General features: G+C 41.0%; 1 protein-coding gene across 8 annotated transcripts in view; it reads right to left on the minus strand.

The window, feature by feature from the left end:
• Positions 1 to 2113: 2113 nt before the first annotated feature.
• The window catches only part of SENP1 (SUMO specific peptidase 1), a 52447-nt gene continuing 35405 nt past the window's right edge, over positions 2114 to 19155 (minus strand). For 7 of the 8 annotated variants that reach the window (XM_032348024.1, XM_032348017.1, XM_032348020.1 and 4 more), the window contains 5 exons: positions 9748 to 9951; positions 8863 to 8942; positions 7850 to 7934; positions 7200 to 7295; positions 2114 to 3177 (listed from right to left, as the gene is read on the minus strand). In XM_032348024.1, the coding sequence (XP_032203915.1) occupies positions 3106 to 3177; positions 7200 to 7295; positions 7850 to 7934; positions 8863 to 8942; positions 9748 to 9951 (537 nt within the window). In that variant the 3' untranslated portion in view covers positions 2114 to 3105. Of the gene's footprint in view, positions 3178 to 4828; positions 6262 to 7199; positions 7296 to 7849; positions 7935 to 8862; positions 8943 to 9747; positions 9952 to 19155 lie in introns of those variants that run through there. The other variant, XM_032348025.1, reaches the window with a different exon arrangement.

Genomic DNA, 19155 nt, shown 5'->3' on the forward strand with positions numbered 1-19155 from the left:
GCCTGCTTCCCTTCCTCTCTCTCTGCCTGCCTCTCTGCCTACTTGTGATCTCTCTCTGTCAAACAAATAAGTAAAAAAACTAAAAACAAACAAACAAACAAACCAAAAAAAAAAAAAAACCTATTTCCCTGGAGTTCAGAATAGTGTCTGGAACATGAATTCCTTGAGGAATAGGACAAGTCTCCCCACCTTCCCCACCTCCCCCCCTACCCTTGGGCCCTTTGTAACTTTCTGCAGTGCAGGATCACACCAGGCCCCCCAGGAGCAGTTGGAGACAGAAGCTGACTCTAACTCACAATCCAGTCCAGGTCCCTCTTGGAAGGAGTCTTCTCCCTGTTCAATGATGGACATGCAGATCCAGGCAATTGTCAGTTACCTTTAGCCACATTCAGGAATCAGAAAATAAGAATGGCTTGAAGGCTTCCCTCCTCGCTCCAACCATTTTCAAACGGCCGAAAAATCTTAACCATGTCTAGAAAAATATTAGAACTCAAGAATGTCCTGGGGACAACAAGGGACTCTTCTAACTCATACAGACAAAACCACTTCACCAACATACTGAAGATTTTTCAAAAGCTGGTGCTTTCTTATGTTTTATTCTCTGGAGTGTAAGCTTTACAGGTAGAGAGGTTAGACTGTGAGGAGGAAGGGGTGCAGGAGAGGGGCAAGGAGACAAGGAACGCTGTTAGCAGAGTGGGCTGGAAGTCCTGACTGGTGTGTTTGGCTCAGGAGGGCCCTCTGGCCAGCTCCACAGACAGGTCTGGTTTTGAAAAGTGCCAGGGAGCCATGGATTTGCATGTTATTTGCGTTCCAGGCTTCAATTCCAGGTATGTGGAATGAAATGAATGAATGCACAGTATTCAGACTCTCGGTTAAGGGGTGGACTCAGGAATCCAGACCACACTGAGGATCCAATCACTGGTCCCACTTGGATCAGGAGACATAAGACACAGAGACAGAATAAACAGTCAAAGAGACAGAGAGACAGTCTTAGAGAGACAAACACCACCAAGTCCTTTTTTACCAGGGAGTTTCCAGTCAAAGCAAGAAAGCAAAATCCACAGAATTTATTTTAAATAAATCAACTTTTAAGAACTAGGGAGAGAGTTACACACAGGTAGATAAACGTAACATCATCCCTGACTTATCTCTACCTCTATCCCTCCATCATCCACACCCAGCTTCCAACTGGAGTGTGTGCCTATGACTTGGCCTTCTTGATAAGATCCGTTGCTTGGTGTCTGCCTAGCCTCCAAATTAGTTAAACTCTAAGGTCCATAAGGACAGGTGGCTTTTATTTCCTTGATCAAACCATCTTTTCACTCCACCCTCCAGGACCCCCAAGTCCAGTGCTTAAACACTTGCTTATTAAACACCCAGTGTAAGGGGTTCCCCAGAATATCAGAAGAGGCAAATGCCCTCCAGGAACTTAGCTCTGGCTAACAGACAAGACACAGGCAGCAGGTAAAATGGTCCATTTAAAGCACAAGGCAGAACGGGACTCAGTCTATGGGAGATGTACAACAGCACTGGAAATAGAAAAGACAGAGAAGATTAGAAAGATGTGTGGTTATAAAAAAAAAAAAAAAAAAAAAAAGCTATGATTAGCTACTTGGGACAGAGACCCAGGCCCCGAAGGGCATGTTGAACTGCCAAGGAAGATATTTAAGGGTAGAGTGGGGCATCAAGTTTGGGACCACGAAGGAGGTGCAGCCCTAGGGCAGGCTGCCATAAGCAGTCCTCCTTCCCCAACCCTCGAAATACTGTCTCCTCAATCGGTGTTTAATGCAGTTACCCTACTCCTCACTGGCCAGCCAGAGAAGCAGCTTGCACTCCTGGCTTGAAGAAAAAGCACCAGATCATTCACCTGCCCTCTGTGGCGACAGGTCTCAGTCTATTCCCGATGTAAAAGTTGGATTACAAATACAGAGTTTTAAGATTTTCTGATTATAAGGGCTACAGCTGGGGCGCCTCGGTGGTTTAAGCGTCTGCCTTCAGCTCTGGTTAGGATCCCAGGGTCCTGGGATCAAGACCTGCATTGCATCAGGCTCCCTGTTCCTAGGGAAGCCTGCTTCTCTCTCTCCCTCTGCTGCCACTCCCCCTGCATGTGCTCTCTCCCTCTCTGTGTCAAATAAATAAATAGAATCTAAAAAAACCCCAAAAAACAAAAATAAGGGCTAGAGCTGAGATAAGAGATTTTAAGATAATGTGATTAGGGAAGGCTTCGTGGAGATGGGATTTGGGTGTGTGTGCTTTGGAGGTATTTGTAAAAGAAACACAGGAGTAAACTGAATGAGCTGTGTCCCACTGACTGGACTCTGGGCTCGTTGTACATCTTTCTCACACTTTCCCTTCCGGACACTGATGCTCTGAGAGTGGAAGGGCAATCTCCAGAAGTCAGGCAGTTGATGGCTACTTCTCAGGGGAGAATGCCAAAGTCAATAGCTATGATCTGTCCCATTAGGGTAAGACTTGGACCTGGGCCTTAACTCTAAGACTAAGCCATATTAACATTGGCCTTAAACTTGAACTTTGAATCCCTACCTTGACTGAATTCTATTCCAAGCAGGATCACAGCCCTCCACATTTCAGAATCTTAGACTCTTGACAAGACCCTAGATATCTGGCCCAACCACTTACAATGAGAATTATTCTTGCCCTATCCCTGAGAGCCCAGAGAGACAGCATGTACTAATATTATTTCAAGGTTTATCCTCTGGCTTCGAGTTTCTCTTTTGTATCCTACAGGGGATTCATGTGTAAGTTCTCCCGTATCTTAGTGGATGACCAGCATGACCCCACATACCCTTACATCACTCCTTACCTCCAAAGCTGGGAATGATGGTCATGAACTCTTACTAGAGGTCAGGGTTCAGCACAGGTGAAATAAGGTTTCCATCTCTAAGGAAAGATGCTGGGCTGAACCTTACATTTTAGAATGATTTTGAAGCTATGGGTAGGTTCCTTTTGGGCAGCAAAATATGGTAACTTTTCCAGAAGCTCAGCATGTGGCCTGTCAGAGTCAACTACAGGCCATGAAGGTCTATATTCCACCTCGCCCTGGCTCATCCAGGTGGAGCAAGAGAGAAGGCAAAGTCCAAGTGTTTAGTAGTCTATCTCTCTTACTCTGGAAAGACGTATTTGAGAGCTGGAGGGATGGCATCGAAGGACCAGAGGCTGAAATATTAAAAACACCGGGGTTCATAAGTGAATCCTCTCCCTCTCTTTAGGCCTTTTATAAGCCAGGTAAAACCAGGTGGTGATGGACAGATTATGGGATAGGGTTGCTGGCAGTACTTTCTCAGGTCACGTGTTTCTGCCCCAGGGCACTAAAACGTGGGGCTAACACTGCTAGGGGTAGTGGGTAGAAGATGCTGGTCCACAATTACACGAGCTAAAGAAGAGAAGAGCTGATACCACAGGGAAGTATGAAGCACCACATGGGAGGGAGGAGTGCATTTCCACAATGTCTCCATGAGGGAGAGGGAGAGAGAAAAGTACTCTTATATCCAACCCCAAATGGGACTCCCAGGAGCAACAGTGGGTCTCTGGCAACAAATGGGTCGGAATTAACCTACATGCCGTGGACTGTGTATTTTCAAATGTTCTGATTTTCTCTTTTTAGGGTCCAGGAGTGCTTGGTAGGACTGTGGTTTCTGTTGAAGGCTCTGTATCTAGATTGAATTCATCATCCCTCAAGTGTTACTTTTTAACGGGAGGTAGGTGATTATGAGCACTGAACACATGGAAGAAGGAAAAACCGGAGAAAAGGCAAGAGGCTTTAGTTTAAAGCAGTTTAGCTAAGATATTGGTAGCATGCCCTTGGCCATCGAATGCAGAAACCTCTTCTTGCCTCCCTGATCATCTAAGCCCACCCTTAAATGAAGGAGAAACTAAGTTTCCAGATGCTAGTCCTGAATCTGTTGGCTAGTTCTCTGGAAAAATGGCCCACTACAGAAGTCTATATTTGGTTCCCAATGAGCCACCCTGGGCTACAACCTATGTCTCAGCTTGGTCCATCCATGTAGGGTGGTCTCACTAACTTCGCCTTGTATGAAAATGCACTGGTCAGAAAGGGGTCCATGTTCAGACAGGCTCAACAATTCCTTATATATTTTTCAAAGTGCTTTTGTTGCATGTTTCATTTTCTGTTATACATGGCAATAAATATTTGCTGCTTTGGTCTGTACAAAAGATCTATGAGGAAGGTAAGACAGATGTTGTTACCTAAACGGACAAACAATAAATACAGACAACTATCTTGTTCTGAGTCCGCCCCAGATAATAGCAAAAGCACCTGAAAAACTCAGGTCTTTTGATTCATAGTCCAAATCTATGCCATACTGCCACCTTTCAAGTTGTCACTGAAATACATTAAGTACCAAGAATCCATGTGCAGGAATCCTACAATGAGCCTGCACATTGCAGCTTTCTAAAAGAGAATGTTAAAGGGCTCAGCAACTCATAAATAGAAAGCTATTTATTTCCTATAGAAAAGCATGAAAGAAAGAAAGAGAGAAAGGAAGGAAAAAAGAAAAGAAAAAAGAAAAGAAAAAAGAACAAATGAACGGTGGTCTTCCCCAAAAAGTCAGGCAGTTATGAAAAAGGTAGGACATCTGGTTGTTGGAGTGGAAACAGTAACATTCAGTTAACAATGGAATATTTAAAAAAAATAGTTTTCTTTTCAAATTGTAACCTGTGGTAAAACATAGAAAAATGTACTAAACAAGCTTGGTATAAAACAGAGTAAAATTTTCAAATAAGCCCAGAGAGAAAGCACAATGTTGGAAAGGATGGGGTACAAGGGAAGAAGAGAAAATATTTCATACAAAACTACCTATTACAATACAGAAAAAAGTATAAAACGTTCCTATTTTGGAACTTAAGTACAAAATGACACTGGCATTGGATCGTTTCACTATCTAGCCTGAGGAACGCTCAGAGGGTGGGGGAGATGCTAGAAACAATAAAAGGAATAGCAGTTTTTTAGTCTCAAGTTGATCAGTCCGAATTCCACCCGTTTTCCAGTTGAAAATCTTGCCTCCCTTGGTAACCTCTACCCCTAAGCCAAAGTTCATCCAGGCCTCAAAATATTGTCAGGAAGTCCACAAACACCCTACACATAGGGGCTGGGATCTGTGCGTGCTAGAGCTAAATTTGGAAAATGGAAATAAACCTAGAGGCTAAAGTGGTGAACACATTCAGCCTTTTAAAAAAAAACACATATCCCTGTGAAATATATATATATATATATGTGTGTGTGTGTGTGTATATATATATATATATATATGTATATATATATATATTAAATTCTCTGTGGTTAGAAACATATTTAAACTAACTAGCCACAGACCACACTAGACCTGCATTCATTCAATGCTGGAATTTTATGCTAAAGACTGAGGTCCTTCTTCTTGGTCAGAAGTAGGTGGCAGTAGAAGTGGTGCCTTGGTTGCCCCACTGAACTGCTCCCTGGGTGGGTCTTCTCTGTATCATGTGTTCTGAGCACATGCAAACCCCTGCTTTAAGGAAAAGGACTGCCTGGGACTTTGGGGTCCCCCCAGGGCTCATATGTTGTGCCTCACAATGGGAGGAAGCTACAGATGATAAAACAGCCTTGTATAGAAGCAGACGGATCTCACAAGGAGGCATATAAATAGGGAAGTCCTGGAGGAGGGACTTTTGCATGGGACCCAAAGTTCAGATTACAGTCACTTTCCTGACAATACATCTTGAAAATCCTGCGTGTATGTATGTGTGCGTGTATATGCTGGTGGTTTTCATCCCTACCTTTTTGCCCAAGCCCTTTCCTACCTCTTAGTAAGGCCTAACAACAAGAGTTTATATGAAACCAAGAATCTGTCCAAGCTTCTCTCGGCCCCCAAATTAGGGACTGAGTGAGGCTGGAGCCCTTTGAAAACAAGATGGCAGAACTGAAGAAGTGAAAAGCAGTCTCTCTCTTCAGCTTAGGGATGTCCCTCACCCCTTTCACAGCACCAAAGTTTCTTTGCAAAAATAGTATCTGAGATACAAAAGGAAAGGCAGATGTGCTTGTGAATGCATCTCGCCAGGGCCTGGTCCAGGATCAAGGGCTTTACAAGAACACAGGGGTGGGAGCAGCTGTTTCCAAGGTCTCTGGCTGTAGACAACAAAGAGCTGGTCCCCCACAAGGTCAATGTCGGCTAACTGAGACAGTCTTCACAAAAGCTTTCGGTGGAGAATCTCCCAGACCATCCGCTTCCGGAAGTATGGCATGTGTTGCTGTAGGGACACAGAGATACCCTTAATTTTTCTGTTGCTTTTATCCAGACCCAATACTCCTTTCCTTCTCAGGGTTTCAATTAAAATAGCTTCAGTTGCATTTCTGGTCTTTCAAATTGCTCAATTCTTGATTACATGTAATTTTTTCCCATTGTTTTCTATTGTTATCTCTACTGCTATTTTCTCTTATTGTGGCCTTACAAATTTTACTGGGCATCACCAGGAGTCCCCACGCTACACCCAAATGTCTCCAAGAATTTTGAGGAGGGTGTCTATCAAGTCCTATATGTTGACCTTTTCAGATGATAGGAGATCTAAGGCTTGAAAATAAAAAATTTACTTTTTAGGGGAAGAGTTACGGAACTGCAAGCGCTAGTTCCACACAAGGGCTATGGTGGAAAAGTCTGGTAAACCCATTAATTTAAAGTGGAGGACACAAACCATAATCTCCAGTTTCAATCCACTTTGGTCTCTGAAGGACAGCATGGACAGAAATAAACAATCACGAACTAAGAGAAGACTAATCAGCTGCATCAAGTGAGGGGCAGGGGCGGGGGCCGCAGGGCAAATTGTGCTAGGAGTACACAAGATATGGCCTGTTCCAGAACCTGACTGCCAACCAGATGAAGAGTAAATGAAGAAAACTTGCTCTGGTCCCAGTTCTCTATTTCTTACAGGATTTGAGGTAGGTGAGGGAAAGGGGCAAAGAAGGCTCTGCTAATGACCAGCATTCCTTGACTACAGCATGTGATATAAGGGAATGCAGCATGTAGTCTACCACTATCCTTCTTTCTCTTGTGATGTGGTCCGTGCGGTAACCACCAGTGTGAAGAACCATAGGCAGAGTCCGCTAGGCAGAGCAGATAGAGGGGAAAAACATCTATCGGGCAGCTAGAGACAGGGTAGTCACGGGGCTCCTTGCCAAAGGCTCAGCTCACCTGTGTGAAGTTGATCGGTCTGTCTTTGGTAATGCAGTCAGCATATTTGCAAGCAAACATGCCACAGTCGCTTCCATTCATCTGCTGTGGAATTTCCTGAAAGATCAAAAACAACAAAAAGCTGACATCTTTCCAAGCTTCTTTCCTTCATATTAGATTATAAATAAGAACCAAAGGATATAAATGTTACAGGTTTCCCTGAATTCTGAAGAGGTGACCCTAAGTCCCTCACCCAAAACGACACAAGCTTGGAGAAAAAAAAGAATACAGCATCTCAGTCAGATCTTCATATTAATATTCATCTTCATATCAACCACAGGAGACACAGGGCAGGAGACTATCTTAAGCTTTCATGACACCTAAGGATGTAAAGAAAAGTCCCTCCCATAAGGGCCAATCAGCAACCATTTCCCACAGCAGTGAAAAGCTCAGTAAAACAGCTGGGCATTCAAAAAACCTAGTTCTACATAAGAAACACATGACCAGTTTTCCCACAGACAGCTTACTCTATCTTCCCTGAGGAACCAAACAACCAAGCTGAAGTCCAGCTAGACACTAAGAGAGAAGGTCCCTGAGAATCAAGTAATAAAATCCTATCCTTCCCAAGTACCCTAATCTCAGGATTTCCACCTGATGAGATAGAAATGTACCTGGCTTTTCTTGCTGAAGAGCTGCCAGCCATTGGTGTCAAACTCTTTCCTTTTCTTGTCAATGCTTTCTTGCTTCAGGTATTGCCTAAACATATTGGGAGAGAAGATGAGCTGTGGGGCACCGGTGATAGCTGCCACCCTAAGAATGAGGTTCACAATCCTTAGGAAGGGTTTTCAACTGCACTTCTGAGGAAAACAGTATATAATGCTGGGCAGGAAATCTTTGGATGGCTAAGCTTCCCCTGCAGCTCCCAAAATTCATACCCACTCTGTCAACCCAAGAGAAAAAGGACCTCTGCCTCTTACACCCAGGTTCCTTCTACCGATTGTTCCTCCTGAGGAATGAGTTTTGATTCTTTTCCTTGGTTTATATGGTCCTTTAGAATTCGACCTCATGGGAGAAGGTTTCTTTAGCAATATTAAGGCAGTTATTCACTATTTATATTCTTGACTCTCCTGTGTGAAAATTCAATCCAAATCATAATTTGATGAGTGCATACCTCATACAGAGCACTCTTCTTAAGTGCAAACTGTTCACCATTCTGGAACCTATCTCCTACTGGCCACCAGAGTGGCACAGTGGTACAATGAGGAATAGACATTTTGGAAAGACAAACAGATGGGGTATAAAGAGATCTGCATTCTGGTTCCCAGCTGAGCCACTAACTACTAGGACCTAAGCATATCAAAGTCACCTCTGTGGGTCTTGGTTTCTTCATCTGAAAAATTAGCAGGTTGGATTAGATGACTTCTAAGTAGTTTCAATGTTGACTCTTCATTATTTTAGTGCACTAGGCCAACAGTTGTCCCCATGAGGGCATCTTTCTGGTATTATTATATTATTATTAAACTTTACTTACTCAGACATAAAATATCCATTCTTACTCAATGTGACGACTTCCTTTATTAATCATAATCGCTCCACTAAAGATATCAAAGAACTGACTTCAACAGTAGGAAAAACTCAACATATGCCCAACACCAAACTCTTTTATTCTCAACTCCCTACTTACAGGAGGATCCTGCAGGCTTCATTGTTTATTCCACCCATAGAGTCATAATAAGTAATGTTCTTCTTCCGAAAGTCCACAACCTGGGGATAAAAAAAATTCTGTGTGTTCATAAAATAAGAAAAATAGTCTCTCAGCTTTCACTTCCCTAGAACTTGGAACCTTTTGCCAGATTTCCTGTGAAATCATGACAAGTTTGACTGATATTTTGCATTATACCATGCTTATATTGCAGAGGGAAGAATAGGGGACTATTTACGTAGTACTGTTGTGGCCTCATTAATGGCCCTGAAATCTTTTTCTAGTACTTAGGTTCTCCATCTGCCATGTGGGCAACAGTGAAGACACACATACTCTTCAGAGACTGTAAGATGAATGAGATCATTTCCAGACGGTTTCAGAAAGATGGTAAAATAGTCAGTCGTTTGTTTCTTTATGTGGAGAATTTCTCTTTAGCTTTAATTTTTCAAATGTAATTCAAAATAGATTGTAAGGTAACTTTTGTATTTTTATTAATATATGAAATGAATGTATCCATGTTCTCAGAGTCATAAAAGATATTAAACTATCAAGTATGCAAGGCAAGTCATAATTGGGCAGAAAGTACGTCACAGAATCTGAGTTGGCAGTATCATTAAGAAGTCACTTTTTCACCCCCTGCCTTGTCTTGAGAATGTTTAGCCTTACAACTCCCTTTTAAATATTTCCAGAAAAGGAAATTCCACAACTTTCTTCAAAATCTAAGTATCTCCCACTCTTGACAGGAAGTTCACTAATCTATCCAATTTTTAGGCAACAAAAAATGTAGAATTAATACTCACTACTCTGTATGTTCTATAATTCTGTAGATTTCTTTTAAATTTGATTAAAAGTAAGAGAGGTACTCACAGCAAGACACCAGTGCACTCCTAGGTGAATGGGCACCAAAAGAATATCAACAGAAAATACATCCACTTTCTTTGTCCAACGTTTCACTGCCTGATAACCAGCCGTTTTTAACTTAGTGAAAAAAAAGGTATTAAATGCATGCACACTTGGCAATCCCTTTTCTTTACTTCGCTCCATCAACATATTCATGTAGAAATTGATTATCTGTGGGAAGAAATTGAATATATTAAAATAGATACTCAGTCCTTTCAAAAGAGTTGTGTTGTATGAAGGAAAAGTAGATGCTGTTTCCTTATCAATTAAGACTTCAACACCCCAAAGCCTCATGCCCCTACATCAAATTCCGGAGGGCTGAACTATAGATCTACAGATATCTTATGGGGTTGAGGATCCATATGGGCACATGCTAGTCTGATCTGTAGAAGACTGAGGATTAGGTCCAAAAAAGAGGAGGAGGAGGAGGAAGGGGTGCTACAAGGTGAGACTCAGAGAAAAGGAAAGGAAGGAACCAAGTAGTTTGATAAGACACATTAGAGGTATTTTAGTCTACTGGGACTGGGTGAGCAACTTAAATGGATTCTGAGCTCACAGCCTAGTGTAATAAAGTGAAGACCAACAGTTAAGTCCTTAGATGTGGGTCACCTGGATTTGCACAGACTGAAAACTGTTCCACAACTGAAGACTGCCTTTTCAGCCTAGTACGTCGGCTTTCAGAGATGACTGGCTCTCGTCTCAAGCAGAACTGAGTGACAGAATAAACCATCAACTGTACTAGAAAAAACACTTCTCAACTGCCTATTTGCTCGGCATTGTCACCTTTGCAAAGGTAGACATGGATATCATATAAAAGCCTACCTTACATGAGACCTAAAAGTCCAGACACAAACAAGAAGAGTCAAGTTTTCCTCCAGAATCTGTATGCTTAGCTTTCTCATTTTTGTTGATTCCATATAGGCCTCCAATATCAAGCATGAGTTCAAGAAATTTAAATGCTTGATATGGAAGATACAGGATTCTTTCTGTTAACAAAACAATGTATTCTCTATTAGTGACTGTTGACTATGGTCCCTTTAGGTCCAACTCCTTGGTACTAAAGCCTGAAAGTTACTGTGCCGGAAGTTACTGCATACTTACTTTATGTGGCCAGCTGAGGCCAGGCCAGTGTCTGTCAACTGCAAGGAATGAATGGGCTAACTGATGCACATCTTGGAAATATGACTAAGAAAACAGGCACATTTTTCAGAATGCTTTTTGGGGAATGGGAAAACGCCCCTGTCCTTTGACAAATATTTACACACTAGGATGCCAGAGCAGTGAGCTACTGCCCAACAGTAGGCAACTACATACTGGGTAGGCAGCAGGGAACACTGCCAGGAACACACCGAAACATGGTCTAGACTAGAGAAAGGGCCTATAGACGAGGATGCCTCAGCAGCTGCAGGGAAACCACACTCGCCATGAAGCAAAGCTCTGAGGGTGGGGGTGGAGGGGACTGGGACTGAAGAAAGACACTGTTCTGCTTGCATCTCTGAAGACCAAGCAACAGGCCCAGCAGGTCCAGAGGACTTAAGCTGTGGCTGATCCTCTGCCTAGTGTGATGCTCGGCAGATACCTGGAGCTCAGTTATTTTAAATAATAATAATGAATCAAAACATAATTAAGGTTGCAGATTTCTCAAACTGAGCTTTTTAATCTAACTCTGACCCCAAGGATAATGGTGCCAAAGGACGATTTCAGACTTGTGAAAGGCAGCCAGGAATGCAGGAAGACCTGCCCAATAAGTAGAGATTTCTAGGCTATAAAACTACATCCTCTAGAGAGAGAAAACCAGCAAGAAGGGATCGATTCTTCCGGTCTTCTGCTCATCCCACAATATTAGCCATGTTATGAGGCTAAGACCTTTAATCCAAGGGGTGAAGTGAATAGGCAGATGACCTATCAGTCACTGTACGCCAAACCTTCCATGGGCAGACAAAAGTCATGTACTAGAAAGGCAATACAGACTCAAGCAGAAAGTAGAGAGCAGGCAGAGAAATAAAGACAGCCGAGCACATGAAAGCCATGGAGATGAATCTCCTTTAGGTGCCCTTCAGAGGGGCATCATTTTGAGGTCATTACCCTGAAGTATAAAAGGATGACATAAATGAGTATCATGCTACCCATGATTTTCCTATGTTTTAGGAGGAAAGAGTTCCAGAAGCCAAGAAGTTAGACTTACATAGCCTGGGTTGTTTGGTTTCTTATTTTTGTGTTTTTATTTTGAGAGTGTGGACTATAAAGCTAAAGACCAACCCAGCTTAAGATGAACAGAGACCTAATGATTCAGGATACACATTCTCCATTTCCTTTGAGAACTCCTCTTCCATTGCTTTAGTTCTGCCTCCAACCACGGTTTCTCCACTGCCAGGGAAATGGCCTCCTCCAAAGTCAGCTTATTAATTAGCGCTAAGGAATTGTCTGGGCTCTTTTTCATTTCCCCTATATCCCAGTAGGAGGGAGCTTGGTGGCCTCAGTGTCCTCCCCATTAGCTGAGGATGTATAATCTGACATCTGAGGCAGAACTGAAATCCCAGTTTCCTCAGTTTTGCAGCTATTACTCTGTCCAAATGAGGAAAATTGCCATAGTGCAGCCAAGACACAGTTCTACCAAAAAAACAAGCTAGGAGTTAGAGAACAAAAAGAATCCTACATGTCATCTCACAGAGGACGGCTGAAGATGAAGGAAAAAGAAATGAGAGAAGGGATCACAGTGCTTAAGATGAAAGAGAAGCAGGGATAGGAATTTGCTTATATTTTGTGAAGACAAGGGTCCCTCCTCTCCCAAGGGGAGAGCCCTTCTGCACACAAGACTCTATTAGCTCCAAAAAATCTTGAATACCCCTTCAAATAGGGGGCTAAAAGTAGTCAATCAGCACTGTGCTACTGTTTGTCTTGCCAATTCACCAGCATCTGGGGACAATTGCCAGTGTTGGTCCACCTGTCCCTCTTTCTGGGGCCCACACTTGTCTGTCTGCTTGCTGCAGCTCCAGTGCCTCAGGAGCTGCCCTTTCCGCTGCCTTCACAGCCTTGGCTATGAGCGCCTGCTTGTCTATGCAGGGCTTTTTGGGGGGGCGGGGTGGGACTGTTGTTTATAGTGTCTTGTTCTTTTGTGATTTTATCTGAAGAGCTGCCAGGCTGAAGCTGGAAAACTTTCTCTTTAAAGGAAAAGCCTACAATGTTTTTAAGCTAAGGACTCAATCCTTTTCCTGTATGTTACCACAATGGCATAAATGACCACTGCTATCTATATCTTCTTTCTCACCCAGTAAACCAGCCAAACTATTGTTTTCTCATCCTTTTAGAAGTAAAATACCCAACTAACAGTAAAATTTTAACTTTTAACCCTTCCCAATTTTGCACTCTGAACCTTTTTTTTTAAGATTTATTTTTATTTGAGAGAGAGAGAGAGAAAGAGAAGACCATGCACACAAATGGGGGGAAGGGCAGAGAGAGATAATCTTCAACAGACTCCTTGCTGAGCGTGCAGTCTGATGCTGCTACTCTATCTCAGAGCCCTGAGATCACAGAATTGAGCTGTAACCAAGAATCACACGCTTAACCAACTGAGCCACCCAGGCGCCCCTGAACCTTTCTAACTGGCTCTAGGGAAAAAATGTTCTGAAAATTGTGGGTATAACAGTGCTCCTACGTAGAAACCAAGACAAGCTTTGGTGGGGAAAAAGCCATTTTTCCTATTTTACTTCTCTATGTTCTCACCTTGACCTCCCTGTTCTGATTTTTAAATTAAATCTACCCCTTTTGACCACAAAGCCCAAAAGACCAGCCAAGCAGCAGCATTTATTTATTTATTTATTTATTTATTTATTTATTTATCTATCTTTAAAGATTTATTTATTTATTTATTTGACAGAGAGATCACAAGTAGACACAGAGGCAGGCAGAGAGAGAGAGAGAGAGAGAGAAGCAGACTCCCTGCCGAGCAGAGAGCCCGACGCAGGACTCGATCCCAGGACCCCGAGATCATGACCCGAGCCGAAGGCAGCGGCTTAACCCACTGAGCCACCCAGGCGCCCCAAGCAGCAGCATTTAAATAGTATGAGTCAGAAGATCATTCACTCCTAAGATCTAGACTATACTTACAGGGATCATTTCTATAGTTTGTTAACCTAATTAATATAGACTGTAGACTTCAGGTAAGCTCTGTGTATTGCATTTCTCACTGTGAACACATACCCAGGATTCTTCTCCCATGGAAATTCAAGTAATGAATTATTAGAATCACTGCTAAAGTTTTAGAAGAAGACAGGCAGGCAACACCTATTTTTATGGAGTTGTGACAACTGTAATTATAATTCTCCATGACCCTGCATAAATCCCTGGTTTATCCAAAGGACTACTTCTATTAAAAAAACACTTTAAGAAGTAACTATAATAATGTGGAATCTACCAGTGAGTCACATTAGAAACACTCAAATTTACATTCTGATCATTTTATTCTACATGTAAGAGTACATTGCATATGATAGACACATCATATTCACTTAACTAATTTATCTCATTTTGCCTAGGGTCTCCCCCATCCCCTTATGGAATCAGTTTTTACTTCCTAAGGCAAGCTTATTCCCTGTGCTAGGCTTGTCTAGTTGGGATTAACGTTCTGTAAGCTGTTTCCTCTCTTCACTGGGCAATAGTTAAATTTAACGGCTCCTTGGAAATAACCAGAAAGCTATGACAACTACCAATTCCCCATTTCCACTTTTGTTACGAAAGAATGCTAAACAGAGTTATGTGCTCTGATTTCAGATGCTGATTCCACAATAAAAATCAGATGACCCCAGTATACCCCTTATTAAGTCTTACTTCTTACTTTCCCATTATCAATCAAGTAAGAATACTTTCTCTATATATAAGGCTACTGTGATGTAAAATAGCTGAAAGACACCTCTTTCTTTTCAGAGATGAGACTTACAAAATAGGTAATTGCTCTGCCTTGTTAGCTTGGTCATCAGTGTAGTCAGTCTGCTATATAAAATCCACCTTATTTCCTCCTGCATTCCCTCACTCCCCACATAGTATTAGTCTTTTCCTTACGGTGTTCCCCCTAGCTAGGAAAAAGTCAGAAATACAGTGTTCCAACAGTCTAATGCTTTTGCATTTTGGAAGCAACTACAATAATTAACAAGGGTGTACAAAATAAAACCAGGAAAAAAAAAGACATGTCTGCTTGTTATTTTCCGAATTCATCCAAGTAAATTACTAGTAAGGGATGACAGGAAGGACAGAGTCCTGGAGGGAAAATGAAGAGACTGAAGTGCAATATCATCCTGTTTCTCCACATGGGACAGAGCACATTTAGTGCTGTCTAGAAGAGGAAGTGTTTCCTGCCCACAAGCATTTGGGTACATGGGATCCATCTACCTAATCTGGCTTTCTACATCCTTAACAACTTTCTATTTCTCCCACTGATTATTGAGAAAGGTGTTGAAATCTCCAATGATAATTACAGCTTTGTCTATTTCTCCTTTCAGTTTCATAAGTTTTGCTTCATACATTTTGAATTTCTCTTACTAGGTGTGTTCATCTCTAGGTTAAGTCCTCTTGAAGAATTTATCCCTTTCAAAATGTTTGTCACTGGTAATATTCTTTGCTCTGAAATATACTTGGTATGATATTAATATAGTTACTTCATCTTTCTCTTGATTAGTTTTTGCATAGCGTATTTTTTCTATCCATTTACTTTTAATCTATTTGTGTCTTCACATTTAAAATGGGTTTCTTGGGGAGCCAGCTGGCTCAGTTGGAAGAACATACAACTCCTGATCTCAGGGTCATGAGTTTGAGCCCCATGTTGGGTGTAGAGATTACGAACAAAACAAAAAAACCCAAAAACCCCAGGAAATTTCTAATAAACAAATAAATAAAATAAAATAAAATGGTTTTCTTATAAACAGCTCTTTTCTTACCCAATATGACAAGCTCTGCCTTTTAACCACTGTGCTATAAACATAAATATGCTGTAAGTAGAAAATGTGCACTACACTTTAAAGGAAAGATACCTCTTTAATAAAATTTCACTATTTATTACATGCCAAAATGACATATTTTACATATATGGTGTTCAGTAAAATATATTATTAGAATTAATTTTACTGGGGTGCCTGGGTGGCTCAGTTAGTTAAGTGTCTGCCTTTAGCTCAGGTCGTGATCCCGGGGTCCTAGAATTGAGCCCCATGTCAGGCTCCCTGCTCAGTGGGGAATCTGCTTCTCCTTCTCCCTCTGCTACTCCCCCACCCCTGGCTCATGCCTTCTCTCTCAAAAAGATAAATTTCTTTAAAAAAATTAATTTTATCTGTTTCTTTTTAGTTTTCTCAATATGACTACTAGAAAATTTAAAATTACCTATGTGGGGGCGCCTGTATGGCTCAGTGGGTTAAAGCCTCCGCTTCGGCTCAGGTCATGATCCCAGGGTCCCACATTGGGCTCTGCTCAACGGGGAGCCTGCTTCCTCCCCTCTCTCTCTCTCCCTGCCTCTCTGCCTGCTTGTGATCTCTGTCAAATAAATAAATAAAATCTTTTAAAAAAATTACCTATGTGGTTCACATTATATTTCTATTGGGCACGCTGGGTTAGAGCTTTTACATTTATTTATTTATTTATTTTTAAGATTTTATTTATTTATTTGTCAGAGAGAGAGGAGCAAGAGCGAGCACAGGAAGACAGAGTGGCAGACAGAGGCAGAGGGAGAAGGAGGCTCCCTGCCAAGCAAGGAGCCTGATGTGAGACTCGATCCCAGGATGCTGGGATCATGACCTGAGCTGAAGGCAGCTGTTTAACAAACTGAGCCACCCAAGCGTCCCAGATCGTTTACCTTTAATGTGATTACTGATATCGATGAGTTTAAATCTACCATCATGCTCTTTTTTTCTATTTGTCCTATCTGTTCTCCCTTTTTTCTTTTCTCCCTGCCTTCCTTTGGGTTATTTTTTTTCCATTTTATCTTATATGTTTATTAACTCTTTTTATTTTTATTTTCAGTGGTTGCTCCAGGATTTATAATATAGGTCTTTACCTGATGACAGTCTATCTTCATATAACATTATATCACTTCATGTACTGCGTAAAAATTTAATAGTATGTACTTCCTCTTCCCCACTTTTCTGTTATGACAAAACATAAAATGTAATATAAAAATCCCATAATACATTTCTGCTTTAACTAGCCAATTGTCCTACAGAGATATTTTAAAAAATCAGATCATTTCCACTGCTTTTCTTTCCTTTATATAGACTGAAATTTCCACCTCATAGTTTCCTTCTGCCTGAAAAATATCCTTTAGTATATATATATATATATATAAATTTTTTTTTTTTTTAGTATTTCTTGTAATACAGGTCTGCTGGTGGTGCATTCTCTCAGCATTTGTCTGAAAAAAAGTATTTTTTGAAAGATGTATTTGTTGCATATAGAATATAAATTGACAAGGTTTTTTTGTTTAATTTTTTTTTTTCTTTCAGTACCTTAAAAATGTAGCTACACTGTCTTCATGCCTACATGTACTTCTGTCTTGTATTCCTCTAGTACATCACATGTCTGTTTTTCTCTGGTTGCTTTTATCACTGATTTTCAGCAACTTATTATACTTTTTAGTATGGAGTCTCTTCTACTTAGGGTATGCTGAATTTCTTGGATCTGCCAGTCTAAGTTTCCAAATTTGGAAAACCTACCATTATTTTCTTCAAACTTTTTTTCTGATACCACTTACACTTAACTCTTCCTTCTGAGACTCTAATTACAGCTCAGAATGCTTGATATTGTCCCACAGCTCACATATACTCATCTTTCTTCAGCCTTTTTTTCTGTTTCATTTGGATTGTTCCTACTGCTATATCTTCTAGTTCACTAGTTTTTTCCTCTGTAGTGTCCAATATAATGTTAATCCTACCTCGTATATTTTTTCTTTCAAAAACTGTGTTTTTCACCCCTTAGAAGTTCAATTTGGGTCTTCTTTTACATTTTCCATTTTTCTCATCAAAATGTCAATTTTCCTCTAAATTCCTGAACATATAGAATGTGTTTGTAATATCCTGCCAATGTATGCTAGTTCTGTCATTTTTGTCATTTCTGAGTATTTCTGGTTTTTTCCCTGGTAATAAGTTGCATTTTCCTTCCACCTTGCATGCCTGGTATTATTTGAATGGAAGCTGGACACTGGTTTCATGTTTTTTGGGTTTTGTTGTTACTAGAATATGTTTGTATTCCTTTAAATATTGTTGGTCTTTTGTTCTGTGATACAGTTAAGTCACTTGAATCAGTTTCAAGCTTTCAAGATTTGTATTTAACTTTGCTACCACTGGTCCAGAGTGGCCTTTATTCTAGGGCCAGTTTGGCCCCACTCCTGAGGTAATGTCCTTTTGAGGCCTTTATTCATTGCCACATGATTTTTCCATTCTTAACTGGTTGGAATATGAACTATTCTAAGCACGTAGCTCTGAGCTTTGCTCTGATTCCTTCTTCCTGGTGGTTCTTTCCCCAGCCTCTGGTAGTTTCTTCCAATCTATGTACAGACTGGTGCTCAAAGATTTGGGGTGGGGGGGCTCTGCATATCTCTGAAGCTTTCTCTTTGTGCAGCAACCTCCCCTTCAGTATTTTAACCTCACAAATCTTAGCCCCTTTCACCTCCCTGAACTCTGAACCATGTCTCCTCCACTAAGCAAGACTGTCAGGCACTGCTAGGTTCTACCAGCTCTCTACCCTCAACATACCACCCTAGTGAGGTTGGGAAATCATCAGCTCATCCCTTTCATTTTCCTCCTCTCAGGGATCTCTGTTATTCACTGTCTGAAAATTTTTGTTTCACGTTTTGATTAGTTTTCTGGCTAAGCTGTATATGTGCTGCCGAAGCGAGCACAGTTTTCTGGTTAAGCTGAAAGAGTAAACCTGATCCATCTTATTCTATTATGACCAGAAATAGAAGTCATATCCATTCACTTGTATGCCCAAGTAATTTCCATATATCTTTAAATTTATCTGATGCCTCATAAAGCAATACTTAGGCCCTCTACGAAGTAGAACTGTCATGCCATAAAGCAGAATCATCAAGCCACTGGATCACAGAAGTCATCTAATGTAATCACCTGGAATTAATAAATAATTTTTAGTGCTGACATCCATTTAAAAATATTTCTTTTTTGCTTCTTGATTATGATTTTCAATCTACTTTTGCAACTAATTCCTCCTCTCTTTAACCCTGACCTCCTTCCCTTAATTAGCTATTTCTATTAACGATTAATCACCAGACCTAGTACAGAAATTGCCATCTATAACGTCCCTGGTCTTCTCAGCCTTCCAGCCACCTTTTGTATTCTTTACAAAGACAGCCAATTTCCACATTCCATTTCTGAGAAGTTT

The sequence above is a fragment of the Mustela erminea genome, chromosome 6 (genome assembly GCF_009829155.1).
Source record: "Mustela erminea isolate mMusErm1 chromosome 6, mMusErm1.Pri, whole genome shotgun sequence".
Lineage (NCBI taxonomy): Eukaryota > Metazoa > Chordata > Mammalia > Carnivora > Mustelidae > Mustela > Mustela erminea.